Below are 17626 nucleotides of genomic sequence, written 5' to 3' on the forward strand. Positions count from 1 at the left end.
ATGCCACGTATAGCCCCCACCAAATATCACATACTTCAAGAATCACAACTTCAACACAGTGGTTCTTGCACTTTTTATCTGTTGATTATCTGAGAGAAGAAGTTCCCCTCATGACACCCTTCCCTCAGTTAGAGGCTCCCCACCTCCCACACATAGCAAGTATACCTCTTACATGCACAAAAAGTTTTGGTCGTACTAAGATGACAAAATAAAACTGTTCTTTGATGCAAATATATTACTCCACTCTATCCTTTCCCTCTACTTGTGTTGTTCATTCCTCTAATCTGATATTTGGAATATATCTCCCCCCTCACTGTTTTATGTCTAATCTTTCCCAGTTTTACCAAAGTTAATTCTTTCCTATTTTTTAATCTTCTATGAACCTCTTTTACACTTAAAAAAAAAAAGAGAAAGGCACACATGCATTTTTTATATATCTACACATGTATACACACATACAAAGTCTAAATACTGTGATTTACAGCTGGCTTTGTTTAGGAAAGAATAAATAGAACTGCTGGAAACCCAGATATTTCAAGCCTGATCTAGAGCTGGGTCACTGCTTCTTACTCAGAAGAACATTCACAGGCCACTGCTTTAATAGTCTACATTGCAACTCCATCTTAAAACTCAGTGGTTTTAGACCTGTTTGAACATAGAAGTGCCATGAGTTCTGCAACAGAAGACAGATGATAAAGTCTTCTGAGACAAAAGCAGTTGCTGGTAACAACACAAAGACCCCTCACTCTCCAAATAAAACTGTCTCTTGTCTCAAGCCCTCACTGAAGAACAGTAACTCAGCACAGTAGCTCCTGACAAAAAAAAAAAAAAAAAAAAAAAAAAAAAAAAAGACAAAAACTTGTTGCTTCTCCTGCCTACTTCTTCCATAAAAAACCTCAGTGATGCCACTCCATTCCTCAAACCTTGCTTCAGACATCTCCTGAATACAGTCCTTGCTCTGCTCCCAGCATCTCCTCTGTATGTTCTTGGGATGAATGTACCTATAGGAAGTGTGTTCTCTCAGGTGGCTACTGCACAAATAATTCTCAAAACTGGGAAGACCATAGACAGGCACAAATAAAGAAGTCTTAGGACCTCTGAATTCTGATGCAAGCAAGACCACATAATCCTATTCTGTTCTGTACAACAGCTGAGCAGAGTTACACCCAGATCTAAATGAGAATTAGCTCCCTTTTGCATTCTATGATAAACTGCTACTGTAGTGGCAGGAGGTAAATAAATATGAAAAAAATTATCTTTCCATTTTTTAATATAAAATTATTGAATATCAAAAGGAATGTGGAAGAAAACCCACAATCTTAACTATATTATTTAAGCTAAAGAACAACTTCTAGACAGACAATGATGAAAAGTAAGAGGCCTCATCTGTGCAAGACGACAATGACTAACTTTACATGGGGAAAGAGGTGTTAAAAAGTTGAGTGGCCATGTTGCTAGGGATGTACGGATACGGTACTCTCAACACCAGTTTGAAATTACTGAGAAATGAGAATTACAGGTCATGATCTGTGGTGCATCCCTGTACTCTGACTCACTTAGACAATTCCGTGTCAGGACTAAGTGATGACATCCTTGCTTTTGTCTTGTGAAATAATAAACGCATTTTTGAAGTAGTTCAGGAAATGAAATCCTCAAGGCATTTGGTTTAGAGAAAGAAAGCATAATGCTTTTCATTTTTGCTCTAGGTGAAACCCACCCCCAGCTACAGTAAACTAAATCAAAAAATAAGTGATTGCAGGCACACAAAGAAACACTACAGATATTTTTGCAATAAAAAAAAAAATCAGCCTTAAGCATCCTAGTGTCTGCAGCAAGCAAGGATATAACAAAGATAGAAACACTTTCAAGTGATCTGTTGAATCAGAAAAATATATGGAGAGACATGTTTTGATGTTATCAAATAGTATTGTTCTATATTCAAGTTCACTGGAGTCACCGCTGTCACAAGACAGTTTTTCCTAGTGATCATCTGCCTTATATTTTGAGTAACAGGTATGGCAAACCCTCTTAATTTCATTGCAAAAAACACAAAACAAACCCAAAAAACCCACAAAACACTCCCCAAAATTAATTTATGCTTCTGAAGACCAGAAATGTTGTCTAGAAGTGGTCTTAAACATAACAAAGCAAACTCCAAACAAAGAAATTCAGAATACAGTTTTTAACATTCAAATAAAAGGCAGGGGTTTCTGTTAATGAGTCCCCCCTTAAGAACTCTAAATGCTTGCACTCAGCAATAACATATTTGCATAGACTGGTGATAAATATAAAGTGTTATCAAATCAGAACAGAAATATAACAACTTTATAAGGTATAACACCGTGGCAAACAACAAACACTTTCATTTTTCATTTGTTCTATAACCCATACAGTACAAGTCAAATTTATGTCATTTAATGTATATCTGCTCTTCATAAAACATTTTAATTGGTTCCACCTGGATGTTAAGAGTTCTCCATCAAATTCCCTGCACTGATCTGTATTAATCAAGATGAATACCAAGCACAGGGGGAGAAGACAGCAGCTCATAGCCACTGATGATGAAATGCTGAGAGTTTTGTTAGTTTAAATTTCTCCTGTTTGTTTATAGTCTCCATAGGTTAAAATGTTATAGTTGATGGTGTAAGGACATTTATTAAAAAGCAACATCTTAATAACCTGTAAACTTTTGCTTTTTCTGCTAAATAGAAGGAACTTTAGTTAGCTATTTATACCTATTTCTTTATCAGGTTTTGAAATTAACTTAAAATTAACTTTTGAAATTAACATTTAAAAATTAATATTAGTAGAAATGCCTGAAATGTCTTGACCAGCTTTCTTGGTGCTCATTTTCATAATAAATTACTTCCAAGAAAAATGTAGAATCTCTAATAAGACCAGCAAGGGAGGGGAAGCAAGAACTTAAATAGTTTCATTTGTGTATAATGAAAACACACACACAAAAATCATTTAAGAAACTCTTTCAGACCTCCTAATTTACCCATTATGAAGCACAAATGAAAAACAAAAGCAAGACTTAAATTCTACTAAAAAGTGCTTTCAACCTTTCTAATCAGCTCATTAGCAATTCACAATCAGTGTGGTCATTCTAGACAAGCATCACCTGAAGCATTCACTGCTGAACAAAATAAGGAGTAAGCCACTAACTTCTGACCTTTCCAATACAGAAACATTAACACTGCACCTTGAGGAAAGACAGAAATTAAGGAAAAACAGGCGAAGAATTACGGCGAAGAGATGGTTACACTTTAGGGTTAGAGTAATTTCTGCTGAACTCACGACAAGCAGCTGAAAAGCTGGAGGGCCACCTTGTTTTTGAAAGTCTGATGATCTCATCTGCTCTGAATTATTTCAAAAGGGTGATTTGAATCACATAATTTTTTCCCCCTGAATATCTCTTTTGTGTAGAAAAGCCCTAAGACATCTTTCTGCTGCTTTGGTAGAAGAGCATGTTGTCAGTATCTTTCCACTCTTGGCAGCACAGTAAGATAGAAAACACGTAAGACAGAAGGAAAGGCTACGTTGCAGTTACAAACTAAAGAATCACCATGTGCAGAAGAACACAATGTAACCTCTCAGACACTTAACAACCCCAACCCCACTCTGATAGCAAATATTCCCCATGAAGAATGTAACCACTGTTGATTATTACATGTGCAACAACACGGTGGACACATATTTTGAAAGAACTTAGGGTTTCTTTAGAGAAACTGAGAAAACCTACCCAATTTAGAGTTTTTCAACCTTAAAATGTAGGCCTCCAGAATCCACAGAAAACAAGTCCAAAGTCTGTCCAAACCCATAACTTTATTCCAGAAATTCTTCATCATCTACATTGAAATCTAACACTGTACAGCAATCCGCAACCCTCAGAGCCTCATTTCTTACAGATTTGTGGAAAACGTCCTCTTAGCTTCCCCTTCTTTTCTGTTTCAAACATACACACACACCCCTCAACTGTTTCATGCTCAGTATCATTTTGGTGGGTGCTGACAGTGGTAGGGGTTTGGTGCTCCTTCTGCTCAGACTGTCCAGCCAGCACATGTGCCGATTTGCCAGGTGACTGCTGCCACCAAACAGCACATGCACAGACGAGCCCTGCTTTACTTCCCATCAGCACAGGCAAACATTTGAGTTTTGAGAGCAAATAGCTTCATTGCACAAGTTTTCTGCAAAGACAGTCCAAGTGGCAGCTAACTCCTGTGTACACACCTTTGCCGGACAGGGCCATGGCAACACTGCACACAGCTTGCACCTGTACTCCTGCCTACCTAATGATGACAAAACCGGTTACATTGGTGATAGGACTGCAGGACACATACCTAGACTCTCATGTCCTCAGTTCAAGTTGCTTTAATAATTATTTTGTAGCCTATCATGAGAAAAATGAATCTGCCCTTTTTCTGCCAACAAGCAGAAGTGATCTTTGCCAGCAAAATTTAGTGAAGTACTTCCAGCTCTGCATTTTTTTCAATAGTGCCATCCTACAGATCCAGTATTTCTCGGTAAATTGATACCATTTGAGATTTCTCAGTTGTTATCAATGAACCAAAGACACAGGGTATGTCAGTCTGCTTATGACTGGAAAGCAAAACAGAGGGTGCAACGCAGACAGCAACAAAGGAAGGTCAAAACAAAAGCTTGACAAGGGGTTCTCTCCAAGAACAAAATAATATTCTTCACACAAGATCACATGAGTGAATTTAATTCTGAATATGCATACTTCATTAAATTGTGCCAATAGCTTTAGATTCTTCTACCTCTTCCACTACTCCATTCTCTCAAACACCAGAATAAACAAGTAAGAAAACTTACCATCAAGAGACAGGTTGCTGTTACTTCCTGCAAGCTGGATTTCTCCACAGAGCTATAAATACAGATAATGAGTTTGCTGTTAAGAAGTCAGCTGTCAGTCTTGTAATGAAGCAAAATCTTGCAAGACAATTATCTATATGGTTTGCTCCGGGACAGATGAAACAACTTACAGGATTGAAAAGAGCTCAATAGGATTCCTCTACTCTGGTGTATCAGCCTCTTGATTAAAATAACACCTAGTGTGCTACCTACCACAGAAACATTAAAAGTTACCATAAATACATTTTTTTCTTCAAAATAACATAGGAGGTACAGCCAATGTACATGATACTAAGGAGACCTGGAATTTGCTAGAGACCTAGAATGGAGAAGCAGGTGCTACAACGTTTCGGCATATTACAAAGTACACCATCCTGAAAAAACCCTTACAGTCTTGGCCTACAAGGCATCAGGTTCAGTGACAGAAATTTAGAGAAGTTTTACTATATGTTTAAACAGCACAGCAACTGACAGCATGCTGGTAGACTGAAAACATGCATCCAGAATTGCTTCAGGCAGCATAGCCTAAAGCTTTTGCATTTTTGTAGTATGCTGGACTATATACAACAACACTTAAGAAAGGCAAATATACTTATCTAGCATGGCCTCATATACTGCATCTCAGAGGGCTGGAACAGGACTTGCCACTGCTATGACTGGATCACCCTGAGCAAGGGAAATAAAGTCACTTTCACATCACAGGTTGACAGGGCTCTGAACACGGATAAGGAAATTGGAAGTATTGTTTTCTGCCTTTAAAAACAAAAGGCAAAAAGAAAGCTTAGGTGCCTTATTAAAATATCTACACATAAACCTGCAGTTCCTTTCTGCCAAAAATGCTCAGAGACTGGTAAGTTAGAGAACCAAGCCAATAAACAAGAACCAAAATTACAAAAAACCCTATAAATACTACCTCTGCTTGAGCAAGAATATTCAAGAAAGTTAAATTACATTAACGTACAATCAAGTGCCAAGACTGCTCAGCTGAATACCAGTCAGTTCCTGCTGAGTGGAAAAGGGGAAACATAGCCCTCATTTTTAAAAAGGAAGACCCGAGGAACTACAGTTTCACCTCTGTGCCTGTCAAGATCATGGAGCAGATCCTCCTGGAAACTATACTCAGGCACATGGAAAATAAGGAGGTGATTGGTGACAGCCAACACGGCTTCACTATGGGAAAACTGTGCCTGACAAATTTGGTGGCCTTCTATGATGGGGTTACAGTGTTGGTGGATAAAGGAAGAGCAAGGGATGTCATCTATCTGGACTTGTGCAAGGCATTTGACACTGTGCCACATAACATCCTTGTCTCTAAATTGGAGAGACATGGATTTGATGGATGGACCACTCTATGGATAAGGAATTGGCTGGATGGTCACACTCAGAGAGTTGTGGTCAATGGCTCAATGTCCAAGTGGAGACCAGCGATGAGTGGTGTTCCTCAGGGGTCAGTACTGGGACTGGCACTGTTTAACATCTTTGTCGGCGACATGGTCAGTGGGATTGAGTGCACCCTCAGCAAGTTTTCCAATGACACCAAGCTGTGTGGTGCAGTCGACACGCTGGAGGGAAGGGATGCCATCCAGAAGGACTTTGACAGGCTGGAGAGGTGGGCCTGTGAGAACCGCATGAAGTTCAACAAGGCCAAGTGCAAGGTCCTGCACATGGGTTGAAGCAATCCCAAGCATAACTACAGGCTGGGCAGAGAATGGATTGACAGCAGCCCCGTGGAGAAGAACTTGGGGACATCGGTGGATGAGAAGCTCAACATGACCTGGCAACGTATGCTTGCAACCCAGAAAGCCAACTGTATCCTGGGCAGCATCAAAATAAGTGTGACCAGCAGGTCGAGAGAGAGGATTCTCCCCCTCTACTCCGCTCTCGTAAGACCCCACCTGGAGTACTGCATCCAGCTCTGGGGTCCCTAGTGCAAGACAGATACGGAGCTGTTGGAGAAAGTCCAGAGGAGACCACGAAGATGATCAGAGGGCTTGAGCACCTCTCCTATGAGGACAGACTGAGGGAGTTGGGGTTGCTCAGCCTGGAGAAGAGAAAGGCCCAGGGAGACCTTATAGCAGCCTTCCAGTACCTAAAGGGGGTCTGCAAGAAAGCTGGAGAGGGACTGTTTACAAGGGCATGGATTCATAGGACAAGGAGCAATGGCCTTAAGCTAAAGAAGGGTAGATTTAGATTAGATATTAGGAAGAAATTCTTCCCTGTGAGGGTGGTGAGGCACTGAAACAGGTTGCCCAGAGAAGCTGTGGATGCCCCCTCCCTGGAAGTGTTCAAGGCCAGATTGGATGGGGCTTTAGGCCACCTGGTCTAGTGGAGGGTGTCCCTGCCCGCAGCAGGGGGGTTGGAACTAGATGGTCTTTAAGGTCCCTTCCAACCCAAACCATTCTATGGTATGACTATGACATACAGTTTCATCAACACTATGTCAGAAGTGCCACTCCATTCTTCTTATGTAAAGAAGGACTTACGGGAGAACAAAGAAAACAGCGCTAGAAATTGCTATTCCAGTTTATGAATACAGTACAAACCAGTCCAGGACAGAACTGTCTCAATGGCACTGTAGAATAACATGAAGAAAAAGTCAGCAACTGCTGGTAAAAAAAAAAAAAAAGGCAGGAATTTTGGGCTGACAAGTATCAGGCAGAGTTAAGTCCTGCTTCCACAAGCATGACTATTCTTTTGCCTGCATTTCATCTTTTTCCCCTCTTTCTCTCCATATCTTCCAGCCTGCTTTGGCTATCAATATACCTGAGTCACAGCCAGTGTGTGGTGGGTTGACCCCGGCTGGGGGCCAGGTGCCCACCAGAGCCGCTCTCTCACTCCCCTCATTCACTAGACGGGGGAGAAAAAGTATAACAAAAAGCTTACGGGTCGAGATAAGGACAGGGAGAGATCACTCACTAATTATCATCACAAGCAAAACAGACTGAACTTAGAGAGGAAATTCATCTAATTTATTACTAAACAAAACAGAGCAGAGGAATGAGAACTAAAATCAAATCTTAAAACACCTCCCCCCACCCCTCCCATCTTCCTGGGCTCAACTTCACTCCTGGCTTCAACCTCCACCCCCCTCAGCGGCACAGGGGGATGGGGAATGGGGGTTACGGTCAGTTCAGCACACGGTGTTTCTGGCGCTTCTTCATCCTCAGCGGGAGGACTCCTCTCATCGTTCCCCTGCTCCAGCATGGAGTCCCTCCCACGGGAGACTGTCCTTCACAAACTGCTCCAACATGGGTCTCTCCCATGGGGTGCAGACCTTCAGGAGCAAACTGCTCCAGCGTGGGTCCCCCACAGGGTCACAAGTCCTGCCAGCAAACCTGCTCCGGTGTGGGCTCCTCTCTCCATGGGTCCATAGGTCCTGCCAGGAACTTGCTCCAGCGTGGGCTTCCCACGGGGTCACAGCCTCCTTAAGGTGCCTCCACCTGCTCCAGCGTGGGGTCCTCCATGGGCTGCAGGTGGAATCTCTACACCCCCTCATCCTTCCTCCATGGGCTGCAGGGGGACAGCCTGCTTCACCATGGCCTTCACCACGGGCTGCAGGGGGATCTCTGCTCCGGTGCCTGGAGCACCTCCTCCCCCTCCTTCTTCACTGACCTTGGTGTCTGCAGAGTTTCTTACATCTTCTCACTCCTCTCTCCAGCTGCAAAAGCTCTAACTGGTTTTTTTTCCTTCTTAAATATGTTATCACAGAGGCGCTGACTGGCTCGGCCTAGGCCAGCGGCAGGTCCATCTTGGAGCCAGCTGGCATTGGCTCTATCAGACACAGGGGAAGCTTCTAGCAGCTTCTCTCAGAAGCCACCCCTGTAGCCCCCCCCCGCTACCAAAACCTTGCCACACAAACCCAATACACAGTATTATAAGAGATCAAAGTTCTCATCTTAGCATGCTGGTTTGGGACACTGCCAAAGAATATTGGGCGAGCATCTCTGTCTCACAAGAGGGAATTCTGCTAAGACTATGAGAAGAACACATTCTTGTCTGGGCCTGGACTTCCCCGCTACCAAATGACTAAAGCATTTAACTTGGTAAAAAGATGCAGTAAAAGCATACACTGATTACTTCAGAAGTTTCTGCTACTTAAGTATCCAGACTAAAATACATGGCTGACATTTGTATAAGCTGCTTTCATTCATTGATTTAAGGACTTGCCTGTGGATAAGCAATTGGATCTTCTTGTGTTTTGGTTTGTGTTTTGTTGGGGTTTTTTTAATTAAAAAAAGTCTTAGGTTTACTGCTATTTTAGAGCAACATGATGCTCCAGAACTGAAAGAACAGTTTTTTCCAATTTTGTGGTGGAACTTGCTAAATCAGTGATTTCTAATTTTATAGCCAACAGGCCTCAGAAGTCCCTGAATTACTTTTAGAAGTTCTGTGAAAAACAATTAAGAAACACAAAGCTGTTGGCAGTCTTAAGTTTACTGTACAAGGATTTAACATCTTCATGAGAAGTCTGTAGGGAGTCTGCAAATTTAAAGAGATTGAAAAGCTCTGATCTTTTTATATATAATTTTAAAACACCAATAACTGAAGAACATACCACAAACAGAAAGCTGGAATAAGCTATACATACAACTCTTCTCAGCTTTCCTTACCCGAGAATCTCAAAAGCTTCATTGTGCCTTCCAAGGCAAATTCTTAACATCCTTTCCCCCCAAACCCTCCAGGATTAGGAAAATGACAAGTGAACACAAGTACAATGTTTAACCAGGTTAAGTCCAAAACTTAGAGATCATATTGTAAACAGACAAGACCTAGAAAACAGATGTTATTGTTCCAGAGGGACTACAGTCCCACTGAGCTGGTACTTGCAAAAAGCAAGAAGAAATTTTACTTAATGCAAACGATGCACATGAAGCACTACATTACCTATATTTAGAAGTAGTTATATTAACTACTCCAGTTAAAAAACCAAACAAATAAAAAAAACCAACCCAAAACCAAAAAACCCATTTGAGAGCAGAAAACTTTATCTGGGTCAGAAAAAAAGAGCAATAATTATGTGCAAGTTGGAAACAATTATTCTGAGTTCAGTTACACATCTACCAGTTCTATCATCTGAGAGAAAAGGAAACTAGAGTCTCTAAAATGAAGGAAGTGTCAGTGAGGAAAGACCTGATGATGTGGCTTGTTAGTGGAAAAATACAGGTAATTTATTGCCTACAAAACATGGGACGTTAGAGACTGTGTGTACACATGGGCAGGGAAGAAGGAAAGGGAGATAATGTGTCATAACACAAATATTTTTAATCCATAGCCTTTGCTATCCAGTAGAATTATGCCTGTTGGCTCCCAGGCTCATCTTCTGAGGGTGCTCAGAGGACAGACTGGCTAGATTGATTGTTTCAGAGTTTGCCAGACTGAAAGTCATCCTGATTAATAGCACAAGATGGGATTGGTTCAGCTCCCCCTGAATCCAAATACCATCCCATTGCACAAAATATTATATGTAACAATAAATTTATTGTTAATAATCTGAAAACATCTCCCCATATGTTTTACCCATACTCCATATAAAGATGGCAATCATCACTGACATAGTGGCTCCCAGGCACCTTCCATTCACAGCTGTTAAAAAGACATTGCAAAAGCAAGGCATTCAGCCACTGCTAGAGTAAAGACACCCAGAACAAGTTCCTTCTGACAACTTCAATCTTTACACAGCATGTAGCCTTCACTTTTTTAAAAAGGTTTTGCAGGGGTTGTTTGGGGTTTTTTGGTTGGTTGGGTTTTTTGTTGGATTTTTGTTGGTTTGGGGTTTTTTTGTTCTTTTTTTTTTTTTTTTAAAGTAGGCAGAACAATCTGCTTCCTTCCCTCTGTTGCTAGGCCTCCAGAACGTCTACTTCTCTGTGCTTCTCCCAAAACTCATGATTCTTACTATGCCCATCAGCAATAATTCTGTTAAGGTCTTTACAACAGCATATTGAACAGGTGTCTTCTAGGACTGAACTGCACAGAAACTGAAGTCGGCCTTGTAAGTTAAAATTGCAAAAGCTGACTAGATGTGTTTATATTGATATATACACACAGAACACGTGGTTTCAGTGTCAGAGTGAAAGTAGTGATCACTAAAGAGCAAGAAGACCTGGCAATTGTGAATGACAATTAAAACCACCTAAATATGAGCTCAATTACCAGTGCTTTGCAGTTCAGATGGAACTAAAGAAGGGAAGGTATCAAAGCGACAGTTCATGTTTCTTCTATACCTCAAGCTTGCTCTGACCATACTTTTCCCTGCATACAAGCATAAATTTAAAGCTTAGCTATATGGATGATGCACTGGTTTGGATTAAGACACAACATAATTTTGAGGGAAGATGGAGATGTAGGCAGCTGATAAGGTATTCATGATTCCCCCTCCAGTCAGGATTATTTTTGGAGAAAATGATAGCAAGTTAGCTATTTAAAATTAATCAGCAAGGAAGCAGTTATTAGAATTTAGACTTCTGCATTGTATCTGAGAGTTAAGGACCCCACTGCTAACGAAGCATGTCATAACTCAGCATTGTTATTTCAGGTTTTCTGCAGAATACAGCGCAATGTCTGCCTCAGCTGTATTCATGTTTTAAGGTTATAACTATAATATCAGAAAAGATAAGTGATTGTTTCTTTTAAGGAACAGTTAAGGACCTGAAAGAAGTAATTACAGAAAGACAGACCACACTGGGTCTTGACTATACTTCTGATTCTTCTGGCAGCTACATTTTATTTACAGAAGGCCACTAAAGGACCAAGCAGTCTCAGTTAGCATCTAAATCATAAAAATGAAATGTAATGTGACTAAAGAACTACCTTTTCTTCCTTAACAGGAAAAACTGACTCCCAGTCAATTAGAGCAAATGGTAGGATTAGTCTTCACCTAGAAGTTCCACCAACTTTCAGGTAGAAATATTCTTAGCTAAATGAGTAATCACACAGAAAGATATGCTGCTAGTTTACATACTTACACTCACCTAGTTTATTTCTCTTCCCAAGCAAGGATAAGCTATACCAGAACAAGGAATTATATTCAGTGATGCAACTACTCTAAAAGTTTTCATCACTTCTGCAGGGAAAGCAACACCACCTTTAGCATAAGCATGTTGTGAGTAAGATACAATGCACAAAAGGATGTGGGAATAGAAAGCTTACCTCAAGAAATAAAAATTTGGGCCCCTACTTTTTATGTGTGTATTCATGCCACATTTGAAACCACTCCTCTGCATAAGTGGCTGCACATGTTTGACACACATTCTGCAACTGCTTTCTTGAAAATCAGAGGCACTTAAAACTCTTACTTCTCCCACAAACATAAAAAGCCAAACAGTGAGGTAATCAAAGTGAAGGAATGTTACACAGCAATTCCATAAATCCTTTTTATATCTGCCACTCTGCTTACATACCTTACAGATACTTAATAGTTGAACTACGTCTAAGTTACAGTGCAAGTAACTTTGGGTAAACAGCATACTTGTCATGAAGCCCCTAGAACACCTTCAGCACCCTATGCTAGCAATTGTAATGCAAATTGAGTGTTACACAAATGTTTCCTTCATTTTAAATTGTTCATTACATTTGTGTTGCATTTTCTACTCAGATAAAGTCCTAATAGTATACCTCATCAAGAATTGGGAGTAAGCTGTCCAATTTATGATCAACTCTGGCTAGTTCAAAGAACAGCTTAATAGACTCAAGCAAACATAAGTATTAAAAGATTCACCGACAAAGTATTTCATTACTTTCATTCATTTCACTACAGAGTGACGTCTCATGCCATTAAAGAGGTAGAATGTGGTGAACAGAGGTGGATAGAAAAGTGTCAAGAAACAGAGTTAAACAAGGCTATGTATGGGATCACATCCGTATTCTGAGGACAGACTGCACTCCTTTTGAATTATTTCTAAAGATTTGGGATGACCCCACCTTACTTAATCCACATGTTCCAGAAACTGCTTTTCCTCAAAACGTTTGTGCAGATGGACTGATTAAAAAGCAGCTTTCTGCACTGGGACATTCTAATGATAGAAGTCATATATAATCTCACTGCCAACAGCAAAAAGATGTTGGCAGCACCACTCATTATGGCTGCACTGCATCAAGAATGCCTTTGCCTAAAAACAAACTATTACTCAATGAATTTGATCCTACTATGTTAACTGTTTTTCCATCCTCCCTTCAGTTAGTAGTAAGTTCCTTAGATGGAGGGAAACACCACCCTTGGTAACTATCCATACTGCTGTGCATTGCACATTACCCAACTTTAGGCAAAGCCTTTTTCAGCTGTGCAAACAGGACCTCCTTTTTAAACTGTAATATGTTTTAAAAAGATTTTTAATAGAGAGGTAGTGGGAACACACTTCCATTCTCAGATTTCTGCAGGTTCAGTTTGGACTTGGGCAATCCTGTAGCTCAGATACATGGTTGAAAGAGATTTGCCTTTGCCAGTGTAAGTTGAGTCCCAAGGGACCAGGAAACTTTTTTTTTTAAAATATGCCTGTACAGTCTCAAGCATCTGATCAAGAGGTGAGATTTTGTCTAATGTTGCTATACACACTAAACCACCAAAAGACACCATTCTTTAATAAAAGTTTCAGTATGATTTCTTCAAAAGGTAGCAAGCATCTTTCTAGTAATCAATAGGGCGTCAAGCAATTACTTATTTCAAAGTAAAGTCCTAAGTATTTTAAGAATTATCAGCTCCCTTTATTCCTCCATCACTCCCTTAAAGATACACTGGAAATGCAAGACTAATTCAGCCTCAAATTCCCATCAATAGTCGATCCCCACATTGTTCAGATAAGTTTGGTCTTTGGTTAATTCCATAGACTTTGGAAAAAATGTTTCTCTACGTTACCTGTCATCACTTGGTTATAAAGTTAGCAACCACTGCTACAGAACATTCCTAAAAATCTTCCAAAGTCCTATTAAGTTGGTAGTGAATAAGCCAGGCATACCTTAATACAGTAACAGCTCAACAAGTTAATGAATAACAGCAGCAGGTAGCAGAGGAACAATACAAAACAGTGAATAAGTTAAGATGAAAGAAGCAGCCCAGACAACTTACACTTAAACTAGTTTTACACTGATGACACACAAAAACATTTTTCTGACTACAAGCACCCTGGAGGCTTTTTGCCAGAGTGTCAGTAAGCTCATTCCACAGGTCGAGTACCAGTTCACTCAAGTCCACCTGAAAATTGACTATCATGTGGAAAGTCTCACCCAGACAGACGTGTCTGGTACAACTTGCCTCAAAATTATAGTCCTGTCAGCTAAACTATGCAATTAGAATTCAGACACCAGATACACTGGTGTATCAGTAAGACTACATGGTAGAAGTACTTTACTCTAGAAATTTATAGGAGAAGAAAAACACTAAGATGAGGGAAAATACCTATGAAGTATGAAACTCAAGAGATTAGAAACATGCAGAGACGAAAAAGCACAAAAGCCTACAAGGAAAGCAAGAACGTCTGCTGGGAATCTTATGGGGCAGGGAAAGCAGAGAGCTCAAGCTCAGTATATTAGCATCGGAGATGAAGGGACTTGACACAGTAAAGATAAAAATAGTTTTCACTCATTCTTATCTTTAGGAATGTAGAAAGTTTTTTTTATACCAACAGGCCAATGTGAAAATACAAGCCAACTGAGGGAGCACGTGGGAAGGGACAGGGAAACGAGCAATAAAATTTAATAATCACTCCATGGCAGAGCCAGTGACATAGACTAACAGAAGTTCCCATTCTGCAGCCAGATGCTGCATCTAGTCCACTAAAGGAGCCCATGATTACCTAAGTCTACATCACACAAACCTGACACATTACTTACCTTTGGGTGCATCCTCCAAAGACTGACAATAAACCAGACAAGACTAACACCGGTCGTGGAACCTGCTTTCAATCTTGCTCTTGCATATCCCAGTGACACATTATATAACTTGGCACCAATAGAGGAACACAGAAAGCAATCAACCACCCAAGCAGGAACCAGTTGTGTAAGTTCAAATGTACTCATGGACTGAAAGACAACAAGCTTCACATCTAAATCCCTTACAAGCTCCTGTGCCTGCATGATATGAAGAAGACATATCAGTCGGGATTATCCTCATTGGTAAAGTTCAAGAATTAAAGATAACACGAGAAGAAAGAAAACACACCTGCAAATCTGTTACCTTTTTTTCTTTAGTTATTCTGAACTAGTTTCATGATTTGTAAAGATTTCCTGTTTACTTCTTCCATGAGAAATGCAAGTTAATCCATTAAAAAGAAAAACAAACAAACAAGCAAAAGCATTACAGAACAGCTGACCCATACTACTTAAAACTCTGGGAATATAGAGAGCACTTGTCATGGTTGCAGTTTGTTCCAGAACATGACCAGCACTGGAAGAAAAAAAAATAACTATTGCTTCCTTAATCCCTGATCTTCAGTGAGCATACAAATTTTCTAGCCAGTGAGCCAGCAGAACAAGCTCTAAGCAACACTTAATTTTAAAGGATTAATCAGCTAAATCAGTTAAAAAGAGAGAAACAGGACAAGAAAACAGAAACTTGCAAAGCTTTTGCTGTTCATCATTGTAACTTTGCAACCAAGTATAGAGTTCCCAACTGACAGGACCGGGCATTTGAATTTTCTTTGGTCATCTCATAAAGCTTCTTAATACTTCTGTCAGTCCCCCAGCTGCCAGGAGAAGACATCTTCAGTCTCATGGCTCATAACTGGAAGTTCTTGATTACTACAAAATACTGATCAGCAGAGGCAGGAGGACACTTAAGTTCCCCTCTTCCCTCCTGCATCTGGTAGGAAGTTTCCACAGTGGCAGTAAGCCAGCATTTGTCAGCCTAGCTGAATTTACTACAATTAAGTTTTTGAAGAGCTAACATGGAGTCAACCAAACTTCAGTCGGATTCAAATTATAATTTATGCCTATGCCTGACCATGAAGGTGCATATGTCATCCTTATCTCCCCTTCCCATCCCCATAGGAACAGGCACAAAGATTAAGCAAAGCTGGAAGTAAAGATGACAAATCTGGTTACAGAGCATGTTCATGCAGTCTCTGAATGATATTATATCACTTTTATCACAAAACTTGATAGTTCCAGTTGTGTATCTCACAGAATACAAACCCGACTGCCCAAAACGTAGAGCCTCGTCCAAATACTTAATGCAGAGACACTGCCCCTACATTCTAAGAGTTAAGTCAAGGTAAATCAAAGTACCATAAGCAGTCACAGCCTATCAGCTGATTAGATGAGAGCTTCTGCACACAGAGATATCAGTAACCACCTGTAGCTTTTCAAACATTTCACCACAAACAAGCGACAGGCAACCTAGAAAACACTTGCCTAGGCTTTTAATTTTAGGTTATGTAGAATTCCCACAGAGTCTCTGACAGAAGTCACTGTCTTCGAGTGTAGGTCATAGGAATCACCATTTAACTTCACTTCAACCAGCCCTTCACCTGACAAACTGCATACTCCCAATTTGCTTACCGAGTGACACAAGGCAAAACTCCTCAGGCAATAAGGCACAAATAGGATCAGCCGTTTGCCCCAAATTCACTCTGCCTTTGGGCAGAGGTCACCTTTGCCCCAAATTCACTCTGCCTTTGGGCAGAGGTCACCTTTGCCCCAGGAGCACAGCAAACTGCTGCAAGCTAAATGCAGAGCAGAAGACCAGTTACTGCCACCAGCAGCCCTCAGCAGAAGACCTCCAACGCCAACCTTCACGCCAGGCAGCACTCACCACAGGCACACCCACCCAACCACCTGAGAGGACAAACCGCCCACAGCGCCCACACTGTGTGGGTGGGGGCACCCGGGCGCTCCCACGCAAGGCAGGGCGCTGCACCCCACCTTTGTGAAAGGGGCGGGAGGGGAGGCAGCCTCTCACCTGGAGGAGCACGGCCAGCAGGACGCACAGATACACCTGGTAGGGCCCCATCTGCCCCACCAGCGGGAACGCCTCCTCCACCTCCATCCCGCTCCCCGCCCGCCGCGCAGCTCCTACGAGCGGCCGCCGAGCAGCGCATCCCCGGCACGGCCCGGGGCAGGGCGCGGCGCGGAGCAACGGCCGGGACCTCGCGGAGAAGGAGGAGGAGGAAAGGGCGGGAGACGCGAGGCGGCGCTCATGCGCAGGCGCCGGGGAGAGCAGCTGAGAAGCAGTCCGCCCAGGGACGCACGCGCAGCCTCTTTCCCTTTTTTCCCGGCTCCCACTAGGGAAGCGGAAGCGCAATCGCAATGGCCGCCGTGTTGCCGTTACGAACGCTAGCGCACGCGCGCGTTCTGGATTGCGGGGGGGAGGAAGGGAGGCTGGTGCGTTCCTTTGGCTGCCGTTGGCCGCCAGCGGGGAGGGGGGGCGTGTGAGGGGTCTAGGAGGGGGGAATCGTGAGAGGTGCATGAGGGTGGTTGCGAGGGGGCGTGTGAGGGGGTTTGAGGCGTGCGTGAGGTCTGGGGTCTGCGAGGGGTGCGTGAGGGGGTTTGTCAGAGGACTGCGAGGGGTCTGAAGGGGTCTGTGAGGGGTGCGTGAAGTGAGGGGGTGTGCGAGAAGGCTGAGGGGGTCTGCGAGGGGTGTCGGGGAGGCAGAGCAGAGGTGCCTTGGGCTGCTGGGTTGGTTACAGCGAGCGGGCGCAGCATTAGGGAGATGGGTGGTAGGCGGAGCGGGGTGGTGTTCCGTATGAGGTGCAGCAGCTGTGGTCGTAGTTGTTTGGAAAGGGAGGGGGAAAGAGGCATTGCCCCAGGACCCTTGGTTAGACCA

The 17626-nt window shown here is 42.1% G+C and overlaps 1 protein-coding gene across 3 annotated transcripts in view; it reads right to left on the reverse strand.

The window, feature by feature from the left end:
- Nucleotides 1–16977, reverse strand: part of SLC22A15 (solute carrier family 22 member 15) — a 39607-nt gene extending 22630 nt beyond the window's left edge. The window contains exons 1-3 of one of the 3 annotated variants that reach the window (XM_054829415.1): nt 16763–16852; nt 5007–5541; nt 4837–4888 (exon numbers count right to left, since the gene is read on the reverse strand). In XM_054829415.1, the coding sequence (XP_054685390.1) occupies nt 4837–4839 (3 nt within the window). In that variant the 5' untranslated portion in view covers nt 4840–4888; nt 5007–5541; nt 16763–16852. Of the gene's footprint in view, nt 1–4836; nt 4889–5006; nt 5542–14697; nt 14947–16762 lie in introns of those variants that run through there. The other 2 variants (XM_054829411.1, XM_054829406.1) reach the window with 2 other exon arrangements.
- Nucleotides 16978–17626: the final 649 nt, after the last annotated feature.

This window comes from Grus americana, chromosome 1 (assembly GCF_028858705.1).
Source record: "Grus americana isolate bGruAme1 chromosome 1, bGruAme1.mat, whole genome shotgun sequence".
NCBI lineage: Eukaryota > Metazoa > Chordata > Aves > Gruiformes > Gruidae > Grus > Grus americana.